General features: G+C 44.5%; 1 protein-coding gene across 2 annotated transcripts in view; it reads right to left on the reverse strand.

Annotated features, from left to right (window-relative positions):
* Positions 1-24,964, reverse strand: part of LOC311345522 (glutamate receptor 3) — a gene marked incomplete at both ends in the record, with an annotated part of 83,177 nt that overhangs the window by 31,229 nt on the left and 26,984 nt on the right. For both annotated transcript variants that reach the window (XM_084469942.1, XM_084469941.1), the window contains one exon: positions 10,883-11,070. In XM_084469942.1, coding sequence (XP_084326068.1) covers positions 10,883-11,070 — 188 coding nt within the window. The remainder of the gene's footprint in view (positions 1-10,882; positions 11,071-24,964) is intronic.

Raw genomic sequence — 24,964 nt, forward strand, 5'->3', positions numbered from 1 at the left:
AATATATAGATATAGCATTCATCTTTTTGGCATGGCTGACTGCAAGGGCGCTGGTAACCCAGCAGGGGCACTGTGCCACTGCTGGATACATGTAAGGGAAACAACTGGATCCCAAAAATGCTCGCTCTGCGCAACCTTTAATTCTGCTGCTGCAGCCGAAAACAGGGCTTCCATTCTGGAGCAGAGCTTTTCTGTGAGGGCTGACGGAAATAGACACCCGGCTTGACCTTGACCTCTCCCAGAGACCCCCCTAGAAGGAGCACACAAGCCGTGCTATGGCAGAAAGAGAGCCACGGACGTAAAACATCAGCGGCACATGAACTAAGTGATAGTTCGATAAACGCCCAGCCCGGTGTCCTCTCCCAGCGCCTGACCTTTTCTTCAGTGCTGCGTGGAGGGTGGTGTGATTGGAGTATGACGGCAAGCAGAGGCTCAGGGGAGAGAGGGGGGTCGAATGGAAACTGAGACGCTCCCATGAGTTTTGAAAAAATCCTCAATTGATCCATTATTAACAAAGACAAGCAAAATAATGATGTGATTATTTCCACACTAACCCTGCATCGTGAAAATGCCTATCTCCGCAAGGATACCAGTTGTAAGCAATAGAACATTAAAAGGCTATTACATGGAATTATGTTTCTGAGATGTGGATGTATTGCTTTTGCACTAAACACTAATTAATAAACATCCTAATAATAACGTAGCGTCAGGCCTTCTTGAACACAACAAGTGTTGGTGTCAGTGTACACGTCTAGATTCCTTCAATGGTTGAGTGGAGGCTGTTTCAACATCTTAAGATGCAAGTTCTTAAGTGTGGTTAAGTGGTTATATGGAGGTGGGTCAGTACTGTGCACAGGCTTTCAAATGAGTAGGTGCAGGAGAAAGGAGAGAGCGGCACACCAGTGTGCAGTAATGGTATGGTAGGGGATTTCAAATAATAAGTGTTTTTATTTTTTTACTTTGCACCCATATACCCATACAAAGACCTGTGGGTGATCTCCCAAAGGACACTCAACACACTCTCCCTTCTCCTCCACACTCACTTTCATTGTCCAAAACCACAAGAGCATTTCAAACTAAGTGCAACGATACTGTTAAATAATGACCCCCCGCCTGGCTGTGGAATGCGTGGTGAATGTGTCTCAAAAGTAGAAGTGCATTAGTCTAAAATGAAAAGGCTCTTTCCACCGGCAGCCTTCATACCACTGCTTTAATGTTTCATGCAAAAAGCAAACGCACACAGTACAGCCTTTGCACATCCTCCCATGCATAGCAACACGGCGGATACGACTGAAAGGCAATCAAGCCAGTAGTCATCACTGTAAAGTAATTAAACGCGTTGCTACACGGTAATTAACCAGACGGGAATTTGACCTCACAGAGATCAATACATTTAAGGCATGTGTTGTTGCCAAATATGTTGAGAATAATTACGTCTGCCAGAATTTGAAAACATACGCTCAGTGGAAGTAACCCAAACCTTTTTTTTATTTTTTTTTACGATATTGAAATATATATTCATAAGATCATTTTTATGCGACAGTCTTAAGCCCGATGGGGAAACTGAAGCGTCTTCTTCAACCAGAGAAGGAGTCAGAGGGGTCACATGCTCTTTAATGGTAGCGCTATAATCTGCTTTAATTCTGTAATCGTAGACAGCAAATGGGCCCCTTTAATGGTCGGGTGTCAGGGGTTTTATTGGTCGCCATATCTAGGGGTTTCTATGTTGAGAAGCAAAAGGGAAGGGTTCATCCTACCACATCCCTCCCCCCATGCAGCCGCTAGCCACTGTCCCCCCTACCCTCCCCCCTCCCCTCTCCTCACCTAGCCTGGGGACAATAAGCAAATGCCTGAATGAGCATCACTTTACCAATCATCAGTGCGTTTCGTTCTCTCTCTCCCTCTCTATCGCGCCCCAAACTCTATCTTAATTAAGGCAGGGTTTTTTTTTTTCAGGGAAATCCAAAGGAATCAAGGAGGCTGTGTAATCATGGATGAAAGCATTTTTTTTTCTACAAAAAAGGTGCTAAAACTTAGTCATAAAAGATTGAATAGGTGTAGTCTTGTACGTGTCAGTGTGATTCGTTTGGGTGTTTTTTTAAGGCTGTTATCTATCTGACACCTTTTCTTCCTCTACCTTTCTATTATCTTCTATGAGATAATAGAAAGAACAGATGTGTATTCTACTCAATATCATACCAAACATAAAAGATTTATTTGGGTGAAAAGACCCAGGTGAACTTGTTATATCCTGTACACAATCTAAATTTCCAAAGCTTAAAGGAAAGGGACTAATGCGGAAAAACACATTTTTAAATAGATCCAGCATTGAATGATAACACTGCCGTCATTATCCGCAAAAACGCTCTGCAAATGAATCCTATGGGGCATTCACGCCCTGTCGTGTACGTCCTTTAAAATGACGTGTTAAGCCACTGAAATACTCTGAAACTATTCCAACATTATGTAAAGGATCCCTACTGAAAAAAGTAAATGGTTTCTTTACCTTTCGCTCGATCAAGTATGTTTGATATTGTGTCCAACCAAGTCTCGCTCAAGTAGAAGTCTTGAGCTGAAATCTTGTTGCAGGATATTTACCTATTTTCATCACAATCTCAACACTCCTCCACCCAAATCTTTCAGACAACAATGAACACCGCTATCTGTAGTCCAACACAATAAACTCTCTCCTCTCCAGCGCTCACTCAAGTTTCCACCGTTCTCTTCCTGCAACAACAATTTAATTCTCGCAAGACTTCTCATTGAGTGAGACTTGATTGGAAACAATAACAAACAGATCGTTATCAAGCAAAAGGTAAAGACACATTTTTTTATGATAATGATTTCAGAATACAGTCAGAGCACTTTTAAACAAGCCCATTGTCATTATTGTGGTTAATTACAATAATGACAATGTGTACAATGTGTTCCTTTGGGCGTTCATTCCCTAAGGTATTCCATTGTACGTGTTCACCGTTCTCGCTCAATACTGGACCATTTTCCCAAATCTGTAAATAGATCTGAAAGATCTGAAAATAGTCCATGATGAAAAATCCTGAAGTATTACTTTAAAGAAAAATCCCCAACACTATCAACATTTCCCTCTTCCTGGGTAAACACAACCGCCCTTCCATACCAGACTAGAATAACATTCAAAACTATTTCTCCAATGCACCACTCGATTCTTCATTCTTCTCCTCCTCTTACTCCCTTCCCCACTCCCCCCCCCTCCCCAGTGAGTAGAACTCATAGCTCTGTGAGTGGGGGGGAGAGTCTTTTCAGGGTTTGCCGTTTCTTTGAACAGCTTGTGTGCCCAGGGCCTGTCCCAGACGCCATTCATTCCCGTCTGCCTCCGTTCTTTACGTCAGAAGATGAGCAGGTTGTTGGCTGCGAGCAGACTCACAGCACAGAAAGCCCCACAGGGAACGCAGCCAGGACCAGAAAGCATAAAGGCGAGCACAGAAATCACTACCACCACAGCAGATATGTGGCAATATGTGCAATCTTATAGATGAAGCCGATTAGCCAGTATATGCAGAGATGAGATCTCACAGAAATACACACACACACACACACACACACACACACACACATACAAACACATGTTGGTGAGGCAGGCGCAATGCATACCAAGATACATTCACAAGATAAAATTTTAAAAATAATAATAACAAAAGAGCTCCAGAATTATACAGCATGTACAGAATGAGAATAAATATGCAATATGGCAACACATTGCTCTTCAAATGTAGGATACCATATGTATCCGTACCATGGGAAGCTTTTGTATCCTGCTGTGATGAAAAAGACAGCTCAATGGTCAGGTTTTCACATGTTAAAGTGATGTGTAAGCCATCGGTTGAATGTGTCTGCATGATGAAACAAATGGAACAGCATAAACGTCCAGATGGTCGTTAAGGCACCCAAAAAGAATCCTTCCCCCTCCGCTAAGATCCTCAAAGATGTGTTTTTTTAACCTCATCTTACTCTCAAAAAGAATGCATCGTGCTTAATATAGCCATAAAATCCCTATGTTGTTTCTGTTATGTATGCCATACCATCGCAGTGCGCCTGATGGTGCTGTAACAATGCTTGCTATGTACCCCCCTAAGTTCTCTAAATAAAGTAGAGTTCAAATGGAATAATGTTGTCATGCGTTGTAATTACTCTGCTATCAAGTTAATGGATCTAATTATGATAAAATAAATCGGTGACAATAGTATTGTTTACTGTTCAAGTCATGTTTTCACACTTTGGGCCCTATTTTAACAATCTGAAACGCAAGTATGAAACGTGAAGTGCAAGTAGCTTTGTGGGCGGATCTCTGGCGCTGTTGCTATTTTACCGGCGGATAAATTACTCTTGCGCCCAACGCAAATCTAAAATGGGTTGATCTGAAACCTGTAGGTGTGTTTTGGGCGTAACGTGCAATAAACCAATGAGAGTTCCATCTCCCATCCCCTTTAAGAGCCAGCACATTTGAACTTGACAAGTTGATATTTTGACAGCGCGTTTGCAGTCTCTGCTGAGACAGATGCATGACCACATGAATTTCAGACTTGAAATGACCCAGTTTATGGCCAAATAATAGGCCATGGAATAGCGTTTTCTTCTACAACTTCAGAAACACACAATATGATATGCGAACGCGGGCCTGTGGCCGCAACTGTGGATCTATTTAATGCTATGCGGCAATACATTAACAAACATTTTGTTACCAGTATTGTATACATTATCGTTATCGACTTGTGTTCATAATATGCATGTGTCCCCCTGTTTATATACATCGCCATGGACTGTATTATATTATACACGTGCGGCAAGCATCACCTGCATTCATTCATTCAACACTTACTCGCGGTAAAACTATGTTTCCTCACGATCAAAACTCATCAATCCTCGAAGTTATGGGCTTGTACACGATGTCTGTGCCAAGAAAATATGTGTTTGCTGTATAGTGTTTGCAGATGCATTGATTTAAAAGTACAACTTACCACTGTATCATCTTTACAATAATTTCACAAACCATTTACCCTAAAATTTGATTTTGTTTTGGAAGGCTGGGATATACTGTGCTAGAGTTTATTATTGTTATTAATATTATTTTAACGCATGGCATAACCTACTATACAGTGTTCATTCATGCAGCCCCTATGGAAAAAAAATGTTTCCACAATCCACATGCTATTTCTATGCAGTTTCACACGTATGAACAATCTTTGACATAATATATTTAAATTAGGCTTATCATTTGCATGTTTGTGCTGTGTATAGCCTATGTGTGTGTAAGCTTATGTTGCAGTTCCGACCTGCCATGGCACATGAAAATAGCAACACCAACTGCGCTATCCACTAGTGCATTTAGACCAGGTATTTTTAAGTCAGTGGCACAATTGCAGTGGCGCAATTTTTAGATGACTAAAATAGCACCAAGTATCATTTGCGCCGGAACACGCCTCTGCTTTTCGCCGATACGCCTCTCCAGGCGCAAGTATAATGGCGCTTGTTTGCTGGGGAGGAAACTCAGCTTTGTGCCGGGTGCAAATTAGCAATGATACATGCGTAGGTGTAGAAAGTTAAATTGCACTGGGTGCAAGAAAGGGCCCTTCATGTCATGCTGGTCTGTTTTGAAACAAGAAAATAACCTCATTATGAGTAAGCTAAGAAAATGTTCTTGTGCAACAATATTGGCCCCTACGGAGCCGCCAAAGTGACATGAAGGAAAAAAAAAAAAAGACGAAGAAAAACAAAACATGTACTGGGGACAAACACTGAGTGGTTTTGCGAGATCTTGACTTTGATTTGCGAGATCTTGACTTTGATTTGCGAGATCTTGACTTTGATTTGGGCTCAAAGGGCCGGCTGGCGATCGGGGTGGTGGATGTGCCCTGGAGATGGTGGAAGGGAGAGAATTTGATAGGTGTTTGTCTGTGTGTTTGAGGCTGCTGGGGGTGACATGTGCCCTGGAAATGAGATGGGGGGCGGGGGGGCGCTAGAGTGAGAGTGCACGTTGGTCAGCGCTCTGCCGTGCTGCAGAGTGCAGAGTGCGGGTGTGTGTGGGTCTGGCGAGGCTGGAGTCCTCCGTAGGCCCCCATATTGATGCTCATGATAAAATTGTTGAGCAATGGGAAAACTATGAAATGGTTTGAACACTGTCAATGCAAATGACAAAAGAAAAGCAGGTGGAGGTTCTTCCTAGTGAAATGGACGCTCTAACATATGGCTTGTAGAGTATTTGAATCACACCAGCGAAGCCAGTGGATTTATCCTTCAACGGGATAGTGGTGGAACTGAAGAGCCATTTTTCCCCGAAGCCTATCGTCATCAGGGATTCCGCTTCCTTAAGAGAAACCGGGAAGGAGGGAAGTCAGTGAGTGCATTGACGTGTTGTAATAGTTATCCGAAAGCTGTGATCTCACGGCAGCCTGGAAGAAGCGCTAAGTGACAAGTTTGTCTGTAGCCACACTGAAAAGGCGAGGAAAGAGAAGTGTTTTGCGTAGAGTATAGTGCTTGTACATCATAACATCACATCGCAATGACCACCCTATTTTTTTAAGCATAGGAGAGGGTTGGTTGTTATGTTGGTAGTAATCTATCTATCTGTAATTAATATAAACACAGAAAAAGTAAAACACCCCTAATCATCACAGCCCACACAGGACATTTCAGTTAAAAATAGTTTTAGATCTGGCTATTTTCCAACTATCCCTGGATCAGGTTTCACAAGGAATCCCAAACGTCAACTGTTACCTGGAAAACATTGTGGTGACATAGCAAAGTGACGAAGAACATGATGCCAAGCAGCTATACAGGACACCAGAGAAAGGACGAACCATTGCAGAAGCCCTTGCTTCCACCAACGGGAGCCAGCTACGTTCATTACTCTGCACGATCAATAACTACGGGGGATTCATTCCCAGTCTAGCGTCGATCCCCAACCCCCTGAACGCACTCCTGTGTCAAGGTAAGACATTGGACCAGTGAATGTTAATCAGCTCTTTAAAGAGCCGATGAACAGCTGCTGACACAGAACGTACTCACTCATTGTGATGCAGTGCTAGGCGTGTGACTGTCGTGCAACACATCGCCGTACGTGAGTTCAATCGCTTTGCCTCCAGAAGACTCAGTAAGGCTGAACAGAACTATGCTCAGGTCAAGCAGGAGGCATGAACCATCTTCAGAGACAGGAAGTTCTAAATGGAAGGAAGTTCATGTTACCAACTGATCACTGACTGCCGACGGCCATACCATCGGCACTTTTGCAGCTTTGGGCCTTGCTGTTTTCAGGTCACGACTACCCCATAAAGTACAAGAAAGGTACCTGCATGGCAATGCAGACAGGCTGTCCTGTTTTCCACTTCCTTTGATGCACAGTCAAAAAGGACGCTGTGCAAGGCTACAGGAGATCTAGCAGCTTACCTGACCAGGCACAACGTGCTGACAATTCAGAAAGGATGCCTAATGTGGGGGCCTCCGCTTAGTCGTGTCTCCAAATGTTCTGACAGAACTGCAAACATAACATCCTGGAGGTGTCAGGACTAAAGCTCTGGCTCCGAGTTATGTCTGGCGGCCAGGAATTGACGCTGAAATCAAAAACAAAATCTGCCAAACCTGCCAGCGAATCCAGAGAACCCCCTTTGCACCACTTCAACCCCTGGGTGTAGCCGACCAGTCCATTGGAGAGGAAGCTCTGTAAGATCATAGAGGTTCTGAGAGGCCTGTTCATCAGGTACCACAGGTGCTTGTGAGTGACAATGAACCACAGTTCACATCAGGAGAACTGTCTGCGTTCCTCAAGTAGAAGGGAGAAAAGCACAACTGCTCTGCTCCTTACCACCCGAGCTACCCATGGGATTAGCTGGATGTTTTCTGTAGACGTTCAAAAAGTCACTCAAGTCATCCAAAGGAAAAGCTACAGTGCAGTACAGACTGCACTGCTCGAGATGCCACCCCCCACTCGTCCACGAACGAGTCCCCTTCCATCCAATTTCTCAAACACTAAATGAGGTCCCGCCCTGGCCTCATCAAACCCAGTGCGCCTGAAACCGTGAGGCAGTCACACGAGTTCCAAATGTGTGAAGGTGAGCGGTGCTCCAAAACCGTTGAGTGAGACACGATGAAGAGACTACCTGAAGGGGGAAAGGCGGACTTCTGGAGTCGTATTAGTCAAAACAGAACCAGTTTCTTACAGGAGCACGACACACCATTGTCGACATGGACAATGTCAGAAGGAAAGTGACAATGTGGTAGCCACGAGTGTGGAAACGTATCAGGTTAAGTAATACGTAATCAAAATGATAAACTGAACTGAACATTTGTTATTTGTCATTAGATTGGTTGAAAGAAAATAATATAGAGACTATATAATATAAGAATGTATTTCTCTCTTTAGATGACAGGGAAAAGTGTCACCATACTTTACAATGTGTTGAATGGGTTTAATAATAAAAAGACAACAATATTTAGTCAGGAAGATTATTTTGTATGCAGTATCAGTACGCTTAATGCCTCTGTACCGAGGCTTGCTATGTACCTCTAAGTTCCCTAAGTAAAGCAGAGTAAAAATGGAATAATGGTGTCCTGTGCATGATAATGACTCGGCTCTCAAGTGAATGGCTATTATCATCTTATAAGAGAACACACATAACTGTTTCATTGCTGGATGGTGTATCGTGATAATAAAAAAAGGAAAAAAATTAAGAACCCGTTTAAGAACAATAAAAAAAAAAGTCTTTATCGGATTATAATGACTCTAAAAAGCAAACAGTGAAGCAGAATAAGCATTTCCCCATTCAGACCAATGCAAAGCCATTAAAAACTTCAAAGGATGAGCAGTGAGTCCACGCTACTGTCCCTCTTTTGTGGGGAAACAAACGTAGGAAAATCTGGGGGCTGAATAAAATGGCTCAGCAATCTCCACATTCCGGATAAGTCACCGTTCCATGGACTCTTTCTCGCTCCCTCTCACTATAGTGGGATTACTCATACTCAAATCATAAGACTAAAGCCACCAAGCTGATTACCATTCCCTCCCCCTCCCACCCTCGCCAAATCCTCCCCAACAATCAGCGTCCCGGATCTGCACCGCGTCACGACCCCCCCCACCCCCCCAACCCCGACAGCGAGCGACCTTGATGGACGGAAGCGTTGAAGTTTGCGGAAATCGCGATACGCCGCCAACGCCAAACTTCTGTGACCGACATGACAGTCTGTCTTGAAAGTCTGACTGAATGAAAACAATCGTCCCGGTCCTCTGGGAGATGTGAGCTCATGTCTCTGCACAAAGCCGCGGTCAACAGGGCTGCTGGCGACGCGGCATGAAGGAAACAGGACAACACGTTTACATCCTTCTGAGTGAGGACTCTCAGCAGCCGCTATAGAGCTGGACGCTTTTGTGTGTGTGGGTGTGCGCCTGCCTGTGTGTACGGCCTTGGAGGTGGTCGGGCGAGAGGTGGGGGGAGGGGGCGCTGTGGTGGTGGTGGTGGTCAATATAACGGCACACTCCCATCGGGGGGTGGGACGCCGAGCCGAGTGTGGCCGCTCGAACCGAGTCGGAGGGGGGCGATGACTCAGGGCTATTGGCAGACATGGCCAAATGATGTCAATTAGCTTCAGGAGAGACGAGCCCACGCTGAGAATGCCCCTGGACAAAAGTGTACGACTGTGCGGCGCCGACTGCTTCACAGGCGGCTTTAATGAGGGTGTTTTGGTGGTGTCTGCCTTTCCAGGAACTTGCAGCGAGGGGATCGATGCAGACAATGATGAGTATGATGATGAATAAAGCAACAGAAATCAATCGGCGGAGAAGAATCCAAAAAGCAACACCATCGTGCCTATTATCCATTGGATAAAAATATCAGCCATTGTATCACGAGTGATTTCTAAGGCATATTGTTCGGCGTGATGTTAGGGGCCCGTTCTTGCTGTGAACTGAAAAGAAACACAATTGATTTTCTGACTGAGGGGCGGACGTGTGCGGCAGAGAATTAACCAGCCACCCGCACACATTAACAGCAAATGACGAAACTGGGATCCAATGAAAACCCTTGAAAGCATGGGAAGCTATAGCATGTCGTTTGGGGGCACAAAGCGAGGGGGAGGCGACTATCTAAATGATGGTTAACAAGCAGAATCCAATACGGGGTGGAAAGCGAGAGATAGCGCTTCGCCGGGGGCCCACGTACGACTCTGTGGGACTGGAGGCGACTGAGAAGTAGAAGAAGAAGAGGACGCATGGTGCAATGACACTGATGTGTTCAGGCTAATTCTGTCCTCCCTTCTTTGAGGACTAGTAGATCTTTGCTCTCCTCTTCAGGGGGAGGACATTGGTGTTTGAAAGGAAAAACTGTGGCATCGACAAGGGTCCCTCTCTCGCCCTCCCTCTCGCTCTCTCTGTCAAAATGGCCGCTTACAGCGGGGTTGTTCAGTGCCAGGCATCTTGGTCAATGTCAAGGTTGAAATAGCGTCGGAAATGGGAGCGTGTGTTCTTTGTTAGACCACCAAACAACACACAACACAAACACGGATAGGATCTTAGGTACGCACAAAATATATAGTTGAAGCAATATTTGGGGAAAACGTATTATGATGACTCCACGCAATTTGTTATATTGCAATGCAAACAGAACCTATCCTCTCATTAAACGATAGCTCATTTACATATTATTCCAATAAAAAAACAAAACAACGCAAACCCATACACCGTGTCTTTCTGTTATGAGCTGCCTGAGGTGAAACATTGTGTTTAATCACACTCGCGCACAAGTAAAAGAGTCGATGCTGCTAACATTATAGTACGTGGTTTACATGGAGTCCACCCACCAGACCCCACTGCATTACCCTCCCACCCCCCCCGCCGCTACACCCCAGATCACAGCCTCACCTGCTCCAAAATGGTGTTGATGCGGCCCACCTCGCAGTCGATCACAAAGCGCTTCTCCTGCCTGCGATCCATCTCCTCGATGATGCGCCTGAACTCTCCAGCGTCCGTGCTGGCGCTGACAGAGCGGGCCGTCACCTGCCAGTTGTTGGCCACCGCCGCCTCCATGATGGCCTGGAGGATGGAGAACCCTGCACAGATGAAAAGACACCCACGGCGTGTGTGTGTGTGTGTGTGTGTGTGTGTGTGGGCGGATGGGTGGATGTGTGTTTGTGTGAATTAGTGTGTTTTTGTGTGTGTGTGTGTGTGTGTGTGTGTTAATGTGTTTGTGTGTGTGTGTGTGTGTGTTTGTATGTATGTGTGCATGTACGTGTGCGTGTTTGTGCGTGTGTGTGTGTGTGTGTGCGTCAATGTGTTGAGTGAGTGAGAGAAGAGCAGAGAAGAGAGAGAGAGGGGAAGAGATAAATGAGTTCCAAAAATACGTAACCTTGTTCTTGTATTTCTTGTGTGTTTCACCATGATCGAGAAGTTATGCAAGCAGTGAGTGACGTATAATTTAATCCAAGGTCAAAGGGCTTTGTTTATCATCTGAATTGGCCTTGCCGAATTGAAAGGGTGGCTTTCAATATATGTATGTCTTTTGTGTCTGAGTCTCTGTGTGTGTGTGTGTGTGTGTGCGTGTGTACGTGTGGGTTGGCGCCTGTGCATGGACACGGGTGCGTATAAATCTACCCTCGTAACTTCCCGGCGACAATATCATAATTAAACGACGGGATATTGAACAGAGGGAATTATATTGCTATTATACCGAAGGTGGTAAGGATGATGCTATTGCACCCGGCGACAATTAAATCATGGCGTTTAGCTGAGCCGCATGTTCACTTTGACAGTGCTGCGCAACCCATCGCAGATGCTATTTCCCCATTGAGGCTGGTGCTAGCTCTTTTAAAGAGCAACACAATGAAGGATAGCCCGAGACCATGGTGAAGAACAATCCCTCCGCTAGCTGGGAACTGATAAAGAGGGAGAGAGGGGGAGAGAGAGAGAGAGAGTGAGACGTTCTTATAATTAATTCAAACGTGAAATATTTTCATTACACAGAGCCCTTTGACACACTATGGTCAAGTGAAATACGGCAGGATGAAGAATGCGGTCCCGTTTTCTGGTGGACTGCCTTGCTCACAGAGCAGAAGCTGATCTGAGAGACGTCAGTCCTGCGTGCTGTGGGGCTGCCACCGCAAACATGGAGGGTTTTAAATGATAATCGGGCACAGGGACGGCGATTTGCTACATACAAAGGAAGAGGAAGAAATGGCTTACAAAAATGTAAGCACTTTCATTTATTTTCTTTGTTCTCCAACTCAAATGTTTCGCTCCATTCTAACTCATGTTTATGTATGCTCCCCGACGCAGAATAAAATATCGGGGGAAAAAAAAAATCACCTCATCTCATTATTTGCCTCCCGACAAAACAGGACAATCAGCACATTTCATATGGTGATTTTGCACTGGTAAAATATATTTTAGCCAGCATTTGATATTTGTAAGTTGTCGTAAGGCGTAATGAAATGGGCCCAAGCAGATGGGGTTTCCTTTCGAAAGCCATTTCTCTTTAGTCAACCTTATCTCTTTGAGCCGGCTGCAGAGTGCAGGCGTAAGACGTCGCCATAGAAAAGCCACAGCAACACCAACAATGGCGGCAATAACAAGAAAGCCCCTTCCCCGCTCTTCCTCCCCGTGCCTCTTCTCCCCCCTGCCTTTTAGCAATTCGTCAATTTAATTTCTTTCTTTTTTTTTCCTTCTTTTCTTCCGTTGCTCTGAATGCATGAGTAGCCTTCAGCTTCTTAAACAGCACCCGTGAAAGGCCCTTAGAGGAGCGGCCACCAAAAAATACATCCCCCCCCCCCCCGCCCCCCTCTCTCTCCCCCTTTCTCTCCCTCCCTCCCTCCACCCTTCCCAGGGGGCTGTCTCGCTGCAGTGTAGAGTGCTGGACCTCCTTACCGCAGCCCCACTGTTGGGCGGTGGGCGGTACAGGTAGCAATAGTAGTCAGGGAAAACCACAAAAAAAACATGCGGTGCCCTCCTGTGTGTGTGCAGAGGAAAACCGTGGGCCCGGCCAAGGCCGCCTGCAGGTGTCCTCACGTTAGCCCCCCAAGGTTACACGTCCACCAAGTTAACATCTCACATCTCCTTTGAGTTAAGATATTGCTGTTGTTGCTGGTTTTCTCTCTCTCTCTCCCTCTCTCTCTCTTTCACTCTCTATATCCCCCCCTCTCTCTCTCTCTCTCCCCCCCCTCTCTTTCTTTCTCTCCCTCTCTCCCCCCCCATCTCTCTCTCCCTCTCTCTCTCTCCCTCCCCCTCTTTCTCCCTTCTCTCTCTCTCTCTCTCTCTCTCTCTCTCTCTCTCTCTCTCTCTCTCCCCCCCTCTCTCTCTCTTGCTCTCTCTCTCACTCTGCTGAATGACTGTGGAAACTTCCTGTGGCACAACATGCATTTAAAGGTGATGGATTGAGGACAGGCATTGTCAACGCACACACTCACAACATATAGCCACCGGCTTCATAGATTTCCTGTATAGCCTTATATAGTTTCCTTCCTGCCTCCTGGCTGTGTGTACTGTCATAATGAAATGCTATAACCTGGTGGTAAAGGTGGAGGACATGCTGGGAATTCATTCAAGAGTGACTAAGGATAGTCTCTATGTCATTATGTGGAGATCCTTAGCAGCCCCACAAACAAGCTCGATTGCATGGCAGCCTTAAAAAGCCTTAAAAGCTTCTCTCTTGCATTAGGAGATGTCATGCAGACGAACTGGGTCAAAACGGTCGCTGTCAGTTTGGGGTTTTTTTGGAGGGCTGCAAGCGAGGCGGGTAAAGGTAGAGGTAGAGGAGTCACCGAACCGCTTAACCTGGTAATCAAGCTAGATGTGCAATAAGTTGCGTCAGACAGCCATTGGTAAAAGGCCATAGGCACACATGCTTTTTTAGCGCCGATGCTTTACACTGCCTGGGATACCCAGGGTGTGGTACATTAATCAGTGCACATGGTTTCCTCCTTCTCCTAGCGCCCACGTCGGGAAGACAAGGGGAGACTCAAGCTAGGCTAACATTAATGGGGAAATTGGAAAAAAAACAGTGCCTTGTCTATCTGATTAGAATCACAGAGAGCTTTTATTTTGAAAATGCTGATTTGCGCGCCACTCTATCTCCCATTGCCTCCGGCAAACCAAGGCGACAGTTGGATTCATTTAAGATTTAAAGACGATTCCATGCCTGCCTAGTTTTACATTTGTATGTAAATTAATAGATGGAATCTGTCAGGGGACAAATATTCTTTGCAGAATTACTAATTCTGCTGCTACTTACACCCTTACTTTGTGAAGTCAGCAGAAAAGTTTGTATTTTGTTTAAACAGCAGGATCTGTTCACAGCAGGACCTGGCAACCACCACTGGCGGGGAGGGTTCATGTATCAAAAAGCAGAAAAATAACAAAACCTAAATAAATTAAGTATCTATATTAAGCTGTAAAAGTCCTCAAGTGGCACTGGATCCCGGCTATATTTGTCCGTTGACACTGTCTCCGACGCTGCCAACCAAATTCTTAGCTGATGGCAACTCGGATTTGCATATCCATTTGGGGTAAGTCATTATTAACGGGATGTTAGCATTGCCAACAAGATGAAGCATGGACACTCACTCCTATGCTGGGCCTGTGGCCATTTTCACCATTAACTGATCAATGGATTCACCCTCCAAGGAACCAGGCAGGGGAACCCTCAGCAAGTCCTGTGCCAGTGCTTTTTATTCTTCAACATGGAGGAAAGCCATATATCCTACTCTTACTGTTCTCAGGGAGGCTCGCCGCGGTCTGGATGCATCTAAAAATGTATTACAGTGAAGTAAATAAAGTCTAGAAGACAACAACAAGGATTCCTTATCACCGTCTATAAATCCTGGCAAAAAACGGACGGACCGCCCCACCGTGGCTGATCGGCCTGATCAGTGCCCCGTCACGAACATACGCACACGCACACGCACACACACACACACACACACACACACACACACACACACAAGAGTTTTAATATCTGCTCCCTTATCAATTGTTTGAATCATCTCCAATGCCTCTGCCAATGTGTAAACACAGACACACACACACACACACACACACTCACACATACATGCATAGACAGACACTCTACACAAATGCACACAAACACACACACACCTTATTCCAAATTGTTTGTCACCAACGGTACACAGCACATTTGTTCCAACTCAAACAATGCATTTCTACACGATGCATTTCAACAATGCATAATCTACACGTCCGCAACACTTAGGTGTTGTCCTACTGGCCCCAAATTGAATAAATCGTTGTTGTTACTTACAATAGTAAACACTGGATACAGCTTATTATTTAACCGTTGTTCTTTCACTAGGACTTCGGAGCCACTGGTTCCTGAGTGCATATCCTCTCAAGGCAGGCAAGGTTTTAGTGATGGAATAGAGCATGACCAACAATATTATTTAGCATGCACTTGTTTTGTCAGTGTTGTAGTAACACCACCACCAGAACAAGTGCCACTTTCATTGCTAAATATGCACAACATCAACATCTTGCACTGCATGAAGCTCAAACAGGAAATTTAAGTGAATTATTCGGTGAATCTGTCAATATACTCCGATTTGTTTATCGGCGCAACCGTTGAGATTCAAAATAAAAGGGGAAATCTGTGCATCGGTTTGAAAAATGTATTCCAATGAAAAACAGGCAACCATTTTCCTCCAACAATCATCGCAAGTATCTTGTAATGAGCATCTACTTCAGGAGTTGGCTACTACGATCCTTCCTGTGAAATGGCAAAATGTGTGTGATGACACCCCATGTGTCTCTCCGTGTGGGATGTCGCCGGTACTGGTGTGTGTAGCAACACAATATTCGGTGGCTAAGCGCGGGTTAAATGCCAGTTCTCCCCCTCCTCCTCCTCCTCCTCTTCTATGAAGCGGATGTTAACAGGATGAGGTTTGGGGCCTCACCCATGGTGGCTCACTGGTAATTGAATTGAGTTGCATCTAATCTCATTGGCCGGCTCCTTTAGATCCCTCTCTCTCATTAGGGTGCAGTGCAGGGTGTCACAAACGCTCTCCCTTTCTATGTTTATATGTCTCTCCCTCCTTCTCCCTCTCCCTCTCTCCCCCGCTCTTCCTCTCTCTCTTTCTCTTGCTCACAGACACACACACACACACACACACACACACACACACACACACACACACACACACACACACACACCTGGCCCAGGCTAACAAGACAGATCAGATGAACACAACATGCTGTATGTGCGGTATGTGTATGTGTGTGCATTAACACATTAGATGAAAGTGCAGTGATCATTACAAATACATTACAGCATCAGTCCAAAAAAGTAATCCGATAAAACCCTCGGAAATCCATACACCCTCGGTACCTGTGGCGCAGTCGGACTGCAAGGGGTTATGGAGGGTGAGCGAGAGTGAGGGAGAGTGGGTGACACTGGAAACGATGGGGCTCTCTCTCTGGTTGGTGATTGATTAACCATTAGAGGATGGCAGCCAAACAGAGGAGGTGGCAACGGTGCTCACTGTAAATGTGTATGTGCTCCTTCTCACTAACTTGACAATCCCCGGGTGAATGTGGGCCGCTGGCAGTGAGGCAGCGCTCGGTTGAACACTGTCCAGCGGCCTTAAGTGGGAATTGCAGAAAGCTGGACAGAAACCACAAAGATAATTGCCTTGAACTGTATATGTGTGCGTATGTGTACGTGTGTGTGTGTGTGTGTGTGTGTGTGTGTGTGTGTGTTCGTGTGTGCGTGTGTTTTTGTGTGTGTGTTTGTGCGCTAGTCAGAGTGATAGTGATGAGATTGAAAGGGAGACAGAGGGAGAGAGAGAGAGAGAGAGAGAGAGAGAGAGAGAGAGAGAGAGAGAGAGAGAGAGAGAGAGAGAGAGTGTGGGTGAAATAGACAGAATAATACCTTTTTTTTTAACGAATTGTGGCAACGCTTCACCACAGAGTCTATATTCAAATCTATATTCTCGTTATCTTGCTAATTTAAATCGCTGTGTACAACAGGTGTTGTATTTAATGTGCCTCATCAGTGATGGCTAGATACCGCACGTCATGAGGGCCGATCAGTAAACGCACGCGGCGAGTGTGAATGTTGAAATCATGCATTTTGTCCCGCAAGTATTTCAAATCTTGCCTCTTGGGGGCACCAGAACGTGTATATACCTAAACGATCAAAACTCCAAACAAACGCCACTTCCTTTCCGCCGCCTCCCTGAGCATGTACTAATTAGGATGTACTCCCAAGACTTCCCTTAAGGGCATCCCTATCATGAGGCCCTTGCTGTCTCCTGTATAGTATATATATATATATATATATATATATATATATATATATATATATATATATATATATATATATATATATATATATATATATATATATATGTATATACATATTTATATATGTACGTATATGTTTTCACTGCAAACTCCTGGATACAAGCGACTGCTCTATGACCAAACTGTAAACCTATTTCGGAAAACTACAACCACACTATTAACAATATCAACCCAATCACCTATATTCCATAGAACCCATGTTGAGCTGGTTGGTGGCCCTCCATGGAGATAATATTCATGCTGTTCTTTGACGGCACGAAAAAAACAGAGTGAGGGAGAGAAAGGGAGCGAGAGAGAGAGACACTGAGTGTGGGTGAAAATGGACAGAATAATACCTTTTTTTTTTTAACGAATCGTGGCAACGCTTCACCACAGAGTCTATATTCAAATCTATATTCTTGTTATCTTGCTAATTTAAATCGCTGTGTACAACAGGTGTTGTATTTAATGTGCCTCATCAGTGATGGCTAGATACCGCACGTCATGAGGGCCGATCAGTAAACGCACGCGGCGAGTGTGAATGTTGAAATCATGCATTTTGTCCCGCAAGTATTTCAAATCTTGCCTCTTGGGGGCACCAGAACGTGTATATACCTAAACGATCAAAACTCCAAACAAACGCCACTTCCTTTCTGCCGCCTCCCTGAGCATGTACTAATTAGGATGTACTCCCAAGACGCCGGCACTCCATTGTAATCGGATGAAACTAAAATAAATAGCTGTTTGACGCCAGCAGCGAGTATTTAACTCTGAGCTGAGCGTGCTCACAGGGATCCGAAGGGTCCACAATGTGTGACAAGTCAAAATCAATGAGCACAAGCTAACCATTGGTTCTTGGATTGGATAGAGCGCAGTATTTGCACAGGGTCCTCTTCATCTGCTTTGGTTTGATTTATCTTTGATTTGCACACTGCCGTCACACAATGGGAAATGAACATGTGATCGTCACTAATGATCCCCTTGGATTTATCGTGCTTTTATTTTTATTTATTTCACACTGATGGACTTTTATGAATTGTGATGTTTTATTGTAGTGGATTTGAAGTGGTTGTTCTACCTGCCCAGGGACATCAGATGCAAATTAGCTGCTAGCTAAGTCTGGTGCAATTACTAATAATTGTGCTGTGTCCCTGTAAGAATAAACAATTCAAATCCAATTATAATAAATATGCTGTATAACTTTGTTTCTTGAGTGACTTTGATTCTTGAGTTGGAATTGAGGGAGACTAGTAGGTTCAACTCCTAGCCAGGAGGCTCCTAGGTTTGATCCTGAGACCTTAATCCTTAATACTTCCCTTAAGGGCATCCCTATCATGAGGCCCTTGCTGTCTCCTGTATAGTATATATATATATATATATGTATATACATATTTATATATGTACGTATATGTTTTCACTGCAAACTCCTGGATACAAGCGACTGCTCTATGACCAAACTGTAAACCTATTTCGGAAAACTACAACCACACTATCAACAATATCAACCCAATCACCTATATTCCATAGAACCCATGTTGAGCTGGTTGGTGGCCCTCCATGGAGATAATATTCATGCTGTTCTTTAACGGCATGAAAAAAACATTATTTATGTTATGATTTATTTACTTCCCTTCAGAGGATTTACCCTTAAGTTGAAGAAAGAGGTATTGAAGCAAAAAGGAGCGGGGAAGCAGCCTAAATGTGTAGCCAAAGCTTTGAAGAAGGGTTTAACAGTACAGAGTTATAACAAAAACAGCCTCTCTGCCAAATTGTTGTCCTAATCACAAAGACAGCTCATGTCAATTCAAACAGAAGCAGCATGTTGGCTGTATCTTCTATAGTGTGCACATACGCGCACACGCACACACACAAACACACTCACACACAAACACACACAGTAGGAACGAGAGTTATGCTTTTCCACTTAGATAGGCCCACCCACATAGTCTCTCTCTCTCTCTCTCTCTCTCTCTCTCTCTCTCTCTCTCTCTCTCTCTCTCTCTCTCTCTCTTACATAGTACATATGTGCATACCCTGCCACTTATGTAAATCACATGTACTGGTTACACATAGTCTTGGTGTTCCAACACACCCCCCCCCACACACACACACACACACATTTTTTTTTTATCACTTGCATAAAATGTAAATAATATTCACCCACCCACTTTCCCTTTAAGACTCCCACATTTTTGTTCTCATAATTCTGAGGCTATAAAAAAGTGTTTCATCTCTTAGTAAGAAATGTGCACATTGTGATCAAACCTGAATCATTGACAGGATAGATTAAGTTATGGAGTTTAGAGGCAGCACCAAGCTTTTATCTTCAGCTTTCTACAATGACTTTTCAGGTCCTGGTGAAATCATAAGCAAACATTATCTAGAACAGGCTAATCATAATTATAAGGTCTGCTGGTGGCGAATGTAAGCAGCGATATGTTGATATATCCTTCCAATACAAAACTGATAGAAATGTATAACGGATCGAATTACATAATTATATAAATAAAGCTTTATTTTAAATAAATTGTGAACATAGCCTAAGTTTGTCCATTACAGAAAATAGAAATTCCTCCCTGAAGCATCCAATTACATGAACAAATAAAAAGATGTGGCATAGCAGAAAAACCCTTCTTGCGTTGATATTTGAAGACAAACAAATGGGTTAAAAAAATACATATACTGCATGTAGTTGCTTGGCTGCTTAAACTAACTGGGAGTAGGTGCTGTGTATGGCTGCTTTCCTGCCTGTCTAGCTAGCGACCCAGCGGGCTACCGTTTTGTATTGACAGTTCACCATGAAAGAAGGATGACTTCTAAATCATTCAATTTAAACACTGGTTAATCCCTGCCAGCTGTTCTCTCCTGTAGCCATGAGTTAATCAAGATGGCAGCCATCTGCAACTTCCTGAGCTATGCATCACCCCCATGTATTTCTGATCGATATGTGATTGAGAGTCACCGTGATCAATGTGGGCACAGGGCTGCAGAGCGGCGCAGCCAGGTTACATCCTGTAGTCTTCCCTCCTCTCTTTAATATCATATTTTCTGGCAGAATTTATGGTTTCTCAGTTGTGTCCTTTCTTGTCAGCGTGTCCAAGTTGATTTATTCCCCCAACGCATGCATAATTTAGTTCTTATGAAGCGGGCGTGAAGGAGAGAGGGAGAGAGACACAGAGGGGGCAAGAGAGAAAGAGAGAGAGAGAGAGAGTGAGGGTTGGTGGGAGAGAGAGAGAGAGAGAGAATGAGGGATGGTGGGAGAGAGAGAGAGAGAGAGAGAGACAGGGGGAGGGAGAAAGGTAGAGAGAGTCAGAAAGGCTGAGAGAAGAGAGAGGTAGGGAGAGAGACACAGAGGGGGCAAGAGAGAAAGAGAGAGAGATTGAGAGGTGGTGGGAGACAGAGAGAGACAGGGGTAGAGAGAGTGGTAGAAAGAGAGCGAGACAGAAAGGCTGAGAGAGGAGAGAGAGAGAGAGAGAGAGAGAGAGAGAGAGAGAGGTGCAGTTGATGTGCCATTAAACAGTGAGGGACCGACAGACCGAAAGCCACTGTCAGCGATGCTACGGAGAAGCTAGTAAAGTAAGGCGACATAAAGGCTGGCTATCTCATAGAGTATGCATGGGGCGGTAAGGAAGTCATTGTAGGTAAACAAAAATAAGTAGCAGTTGACTGGGTCATAATGTAAGGAGGTACGGAAGAATGTGTGTACCGAGAGTGTGTGTAAGAGTGTGTCTACACTCAGTATAATAGTGTGTGTGTGTGTGTGTCTGTACACATACAGACACACTCACACCCTATCACACACACACACACACACACACACACACACACACACACACACACACACACACACACATACACACACACAAATACACAACCATGCACATACCCCTCCCCCGCAAATACACACACACTATATATAGGCATTCTAACCAACATTGCCTTTGTTAATTAGAGATCAGTATCTGAATGGGTGTTCATTGTTGAGAGGGAGAGAGAGAGGGAGAGAGACGGAGAGAGAGAGAGAGAGAGAGAGAGAGAGAGAGAGAGAGAGAGAGACAGACAGAGAGAGAGAGAGAGAGAGAGAGAGAGAGAGAGAGAGAGAGAGAGAGATACAGAGGTACATTTGCAGCTATTGGCAGTATTTCATTTGTGGATGCTGCATGCCGCAAGATATGAGAAAACACATAACATGTCAAGATACAACCCCCCCCACTGTACTCTCACCTGATTTTACAGAAAAAGGTCCCTCATTTAGTTGTTCCATCTCCAATCAAACACACAATTTTTCTCTGTACATTTGGAAAAAAAATATTGCTTGATTTGTTGTGTTGTTTACAACAGTAAACACTGTGCCAGGACACAGCACAAACTAATTAAAGAAGATATTTGATTTGGTTGCTCATCAAAGGTATCCAGGGAAAACATTGGAGCCATTTATTGTTTGAATGTTTCAGGAACAAAGGCAGCTGTCTCTGGATAGCCAATTAGCAGAATCGCAGAAGAAGAAGAGCGAGGTCCAGTTTAACTATAGCTGCCTCTGTTTGATTGCTCTGTCTTAGAACACAGTGTTTCCCTCGCTGTCTCTCCCTCCCTCCCTCCCTCCCTCCCTCTTTCTCCCTCCAACTCTGCTTCCACCTCCATCCCTCTCACTCTTCCTATCTCGCTCTCCTTCCCTGTCTATCTACCTCAGTCTCCCACTCTCTCCGCCTCTCCTCCATCCTCTCATCCTCCCTCTCTCCCTCTCTCTCCCTCCCTCTTTCCCCATCTCTCTCTTCCCCTCTCTCCCCAACCCGTCCTTCTCACTCTCTCTCCCCATCTCTCTCCCTCCCTACCCCCGTCGCCCCTCCCCCAGCTCCTCTGGCTCTGGCTCTCGTCTCCCACTCCTCTTCCCCTGTCCCTCCCTCTGTCTGTTGGTTTGGCAGCAGCTAGGGGGAGATGAGGCTAACTACGTGTGGTCATCTAATCATTCCATTCACAAGCACCTTGGCCTCTGCTAAGCACCTGGCCCTGCCAACTGTGCCAGCCCAGATTTATCCTGTGTGTTTAAGACTGATCACCGGCCACTTGATTGTGAATAGTATGGATTGATGCCAGGGCCCAATAGACTTAGATTGATGCATGCCTTTGATGTGGTTATTCACTAGGGACAGGGGGTACCACCTTTCTTTGGAATAGGATATATATGCACGGTATAATATATTTGGGTTGGATGGTTAACAAAATAATTTGGGAATATTAGTTTGCCACCCAAATTTAATTAACTTTGAGAAGCCCTTTTTCTCTGGTCGGATTTGTACGTGGATGACACATATTCGTTTGAATTCTGTTTAAGGTGTGATTAAACTTAAGCAGCACTTGAATGGCATTTGAATGTGTGCTTAATACAATTACATTATATCTAACTGCGTGTGATACTGTGCACATAATCTCAACCTTAAATCACATCTCCAGTGTCAAGACCATGGGCAGGTGGCAAGGGCAGCAGAAAGGCATTGGATTAGCGACTAATTCCTCTTTAATTACACAGCATTGGAGAGCATTAACAAATCATTAGTGCACCGATGGCATTAAGATTACTCCTGATGAGTGCCGATATTGCGATATAGCTCGCCAGCAGCCACACTCACATCAAAAGCATCACAATTAATAACAAACAAGGCACGTTATGTAATGCAATGTTATGTATTTAGAGCACGCCTACGCATACGCTAATGAACTGCCGGGTTGAATCCAAGGACTTCTCCGAAGGTCATGTGATTTTTGCCGCCTCGCTTCTTTGTAAAACCGCCATGATGCAATTATCGGAAATGGTGGATACTACATGCGAACGTATACAAACATATATACATGATTACGTTGAATCTGGGATTCCTTAAAAGAACTGACGCTCAATGCACCGGTTATGTGATCTGAAAGAACAAAAGGCACACAAATGATTCCAGCATCTTGCAGCAGAAAACCTTGAAGGATCAATAGAGGCACCACATTGTGACCCTCACGCAGTTTGGGAACCCAGAGAATATCGACTGGAAGGGAAGGAATACCAGAAGGCCACTGCAGAACCGGGGGACATACTTTATCGAGTAGGACCCGTGTATCCACAAGTGGAATAATTGTTCTGCTAAAAACAATCTAGTGGTACTAGCAGAACGGTACATTCGTGTGTCACAATACTGTTTTCCAAGTCGACTTTCAGCTAATTCCTGGGAAGTGTTGACCAGAAAAAAATGGCAGAAATCCTCAGAGCGGGTCTTGCCTTGTGTCTCGGCTCTGCCATGTGAGCATATGCTATTAATTGCTCACGCTGGAGTGGATGAAAACAGGTGACACAAGGCTTATCATTGATCCCTAATTTCGCTGTCACAGCGTCGATATTTTTAGAAAGCGTAAAATCCAGCATTGCCAGCCAGGACACACCTAAGTGGACCGTGAAGGCAGGCCTCACCAACAAATGTCACTGGTATTACTCTCTCCAAATTGCCATTCAGCAAATGTCAATAGAGTGTCTTCGTGAAGGATAGATATTCTTTCTTCTTCGTTTCACTTTGACAATGATATGGTTTTCTATTTGTAGCTGGACTTTAGTTCCATTTAATTGGCTGAGTTGAGGATTGACATGATTAGCAATGGGGAGTCGGTTTTGATGGTGGAAAGAAGCGTAGAATCGATTTGTTGTTTCTGGAAACACACGCACTGTAGCAAGACATCAGGGAAGAACTAGAAAATATAACCCAGAATATACTGGAATGTCACTGAATTAGGATTATACTTTCACTTATTAACATTACTAAATTATTTATTATTGATATTACGATAAATGAAGGCAAAAATTGCATTACAATTGGCTCAACAAATGGCTCGCACAATAGTTGATTTTGCTTTGTGATTTTGCAGTGTTTTAGTCTTTAGTGCCACTACAGATCCCGGGTCACCTGACCACACTACGACAACCGTTGTGAGTTAACTGTAACGGTAATCAAAACACACCACTCTAGTCTTTGTGTGTGTATTATGGCTGCCAAAAACGTTAAGAATAGTAAGGGAATAAAGTAGGAGAGGAGGGGGCAGTCTAAGAAGAAAAGCAGGACAGAGAGACCTATAAATCACATGGAGGTAAGATTGCTGAATCAGGGTTGATTGTGCCTGGGAGAGACAATAAAGCCTGTAATCATCCGTCAGCTCCACAGGCCCGGCAATTATCTGCCCATACCTGACCGCCAAAACAGAAAGGGCAAGATCCATCTCACTTCAGCCCCCGACTTTTAAAGATGGGACTCTTCTGCTGATGCAATGGACAAAATGAAAGAATAATATTCACAGTTGGGGTGCGGGCAAGGGGACAGCGACGTGAGGAAACTGTGGAATGCCAGCACTTTGCTGTCTGAGATTTCTGACAACAGCAAATAACAGGGGCTAGAGAGTCTGTGGAGGGGAGTGACGGTTGCAAAAATGGGTGCTTGTGTCTTGTTTGATTGCTTGTGGTTTGGTCTATTTCGGTCAAAACATGTAGCTCACTTCCACCTTTCGCCCGCATTTCCACACCTATAGATGAGTGAAGGCAGAATTGGCCCGCTGTTCCATGGGTTCTTAAGGGGGTGGATGTGATGTTGAGACCGCACCGGTAAATCAATCAGGTCTCTCTTGCAAGGAGATGCTTAA

The sequence above is a fragment of the Micromesistius poutassou genome (assembly GCF_964030765.1).
Source record: "Micromesistius poutassou genome assembly, chromosome: 6".
NCBI lineage: Eukaryota > Metazoa > Chordata > Actinopteri > Gadiformes > Gadidae > Micromesistius > Micromesistius poutassou.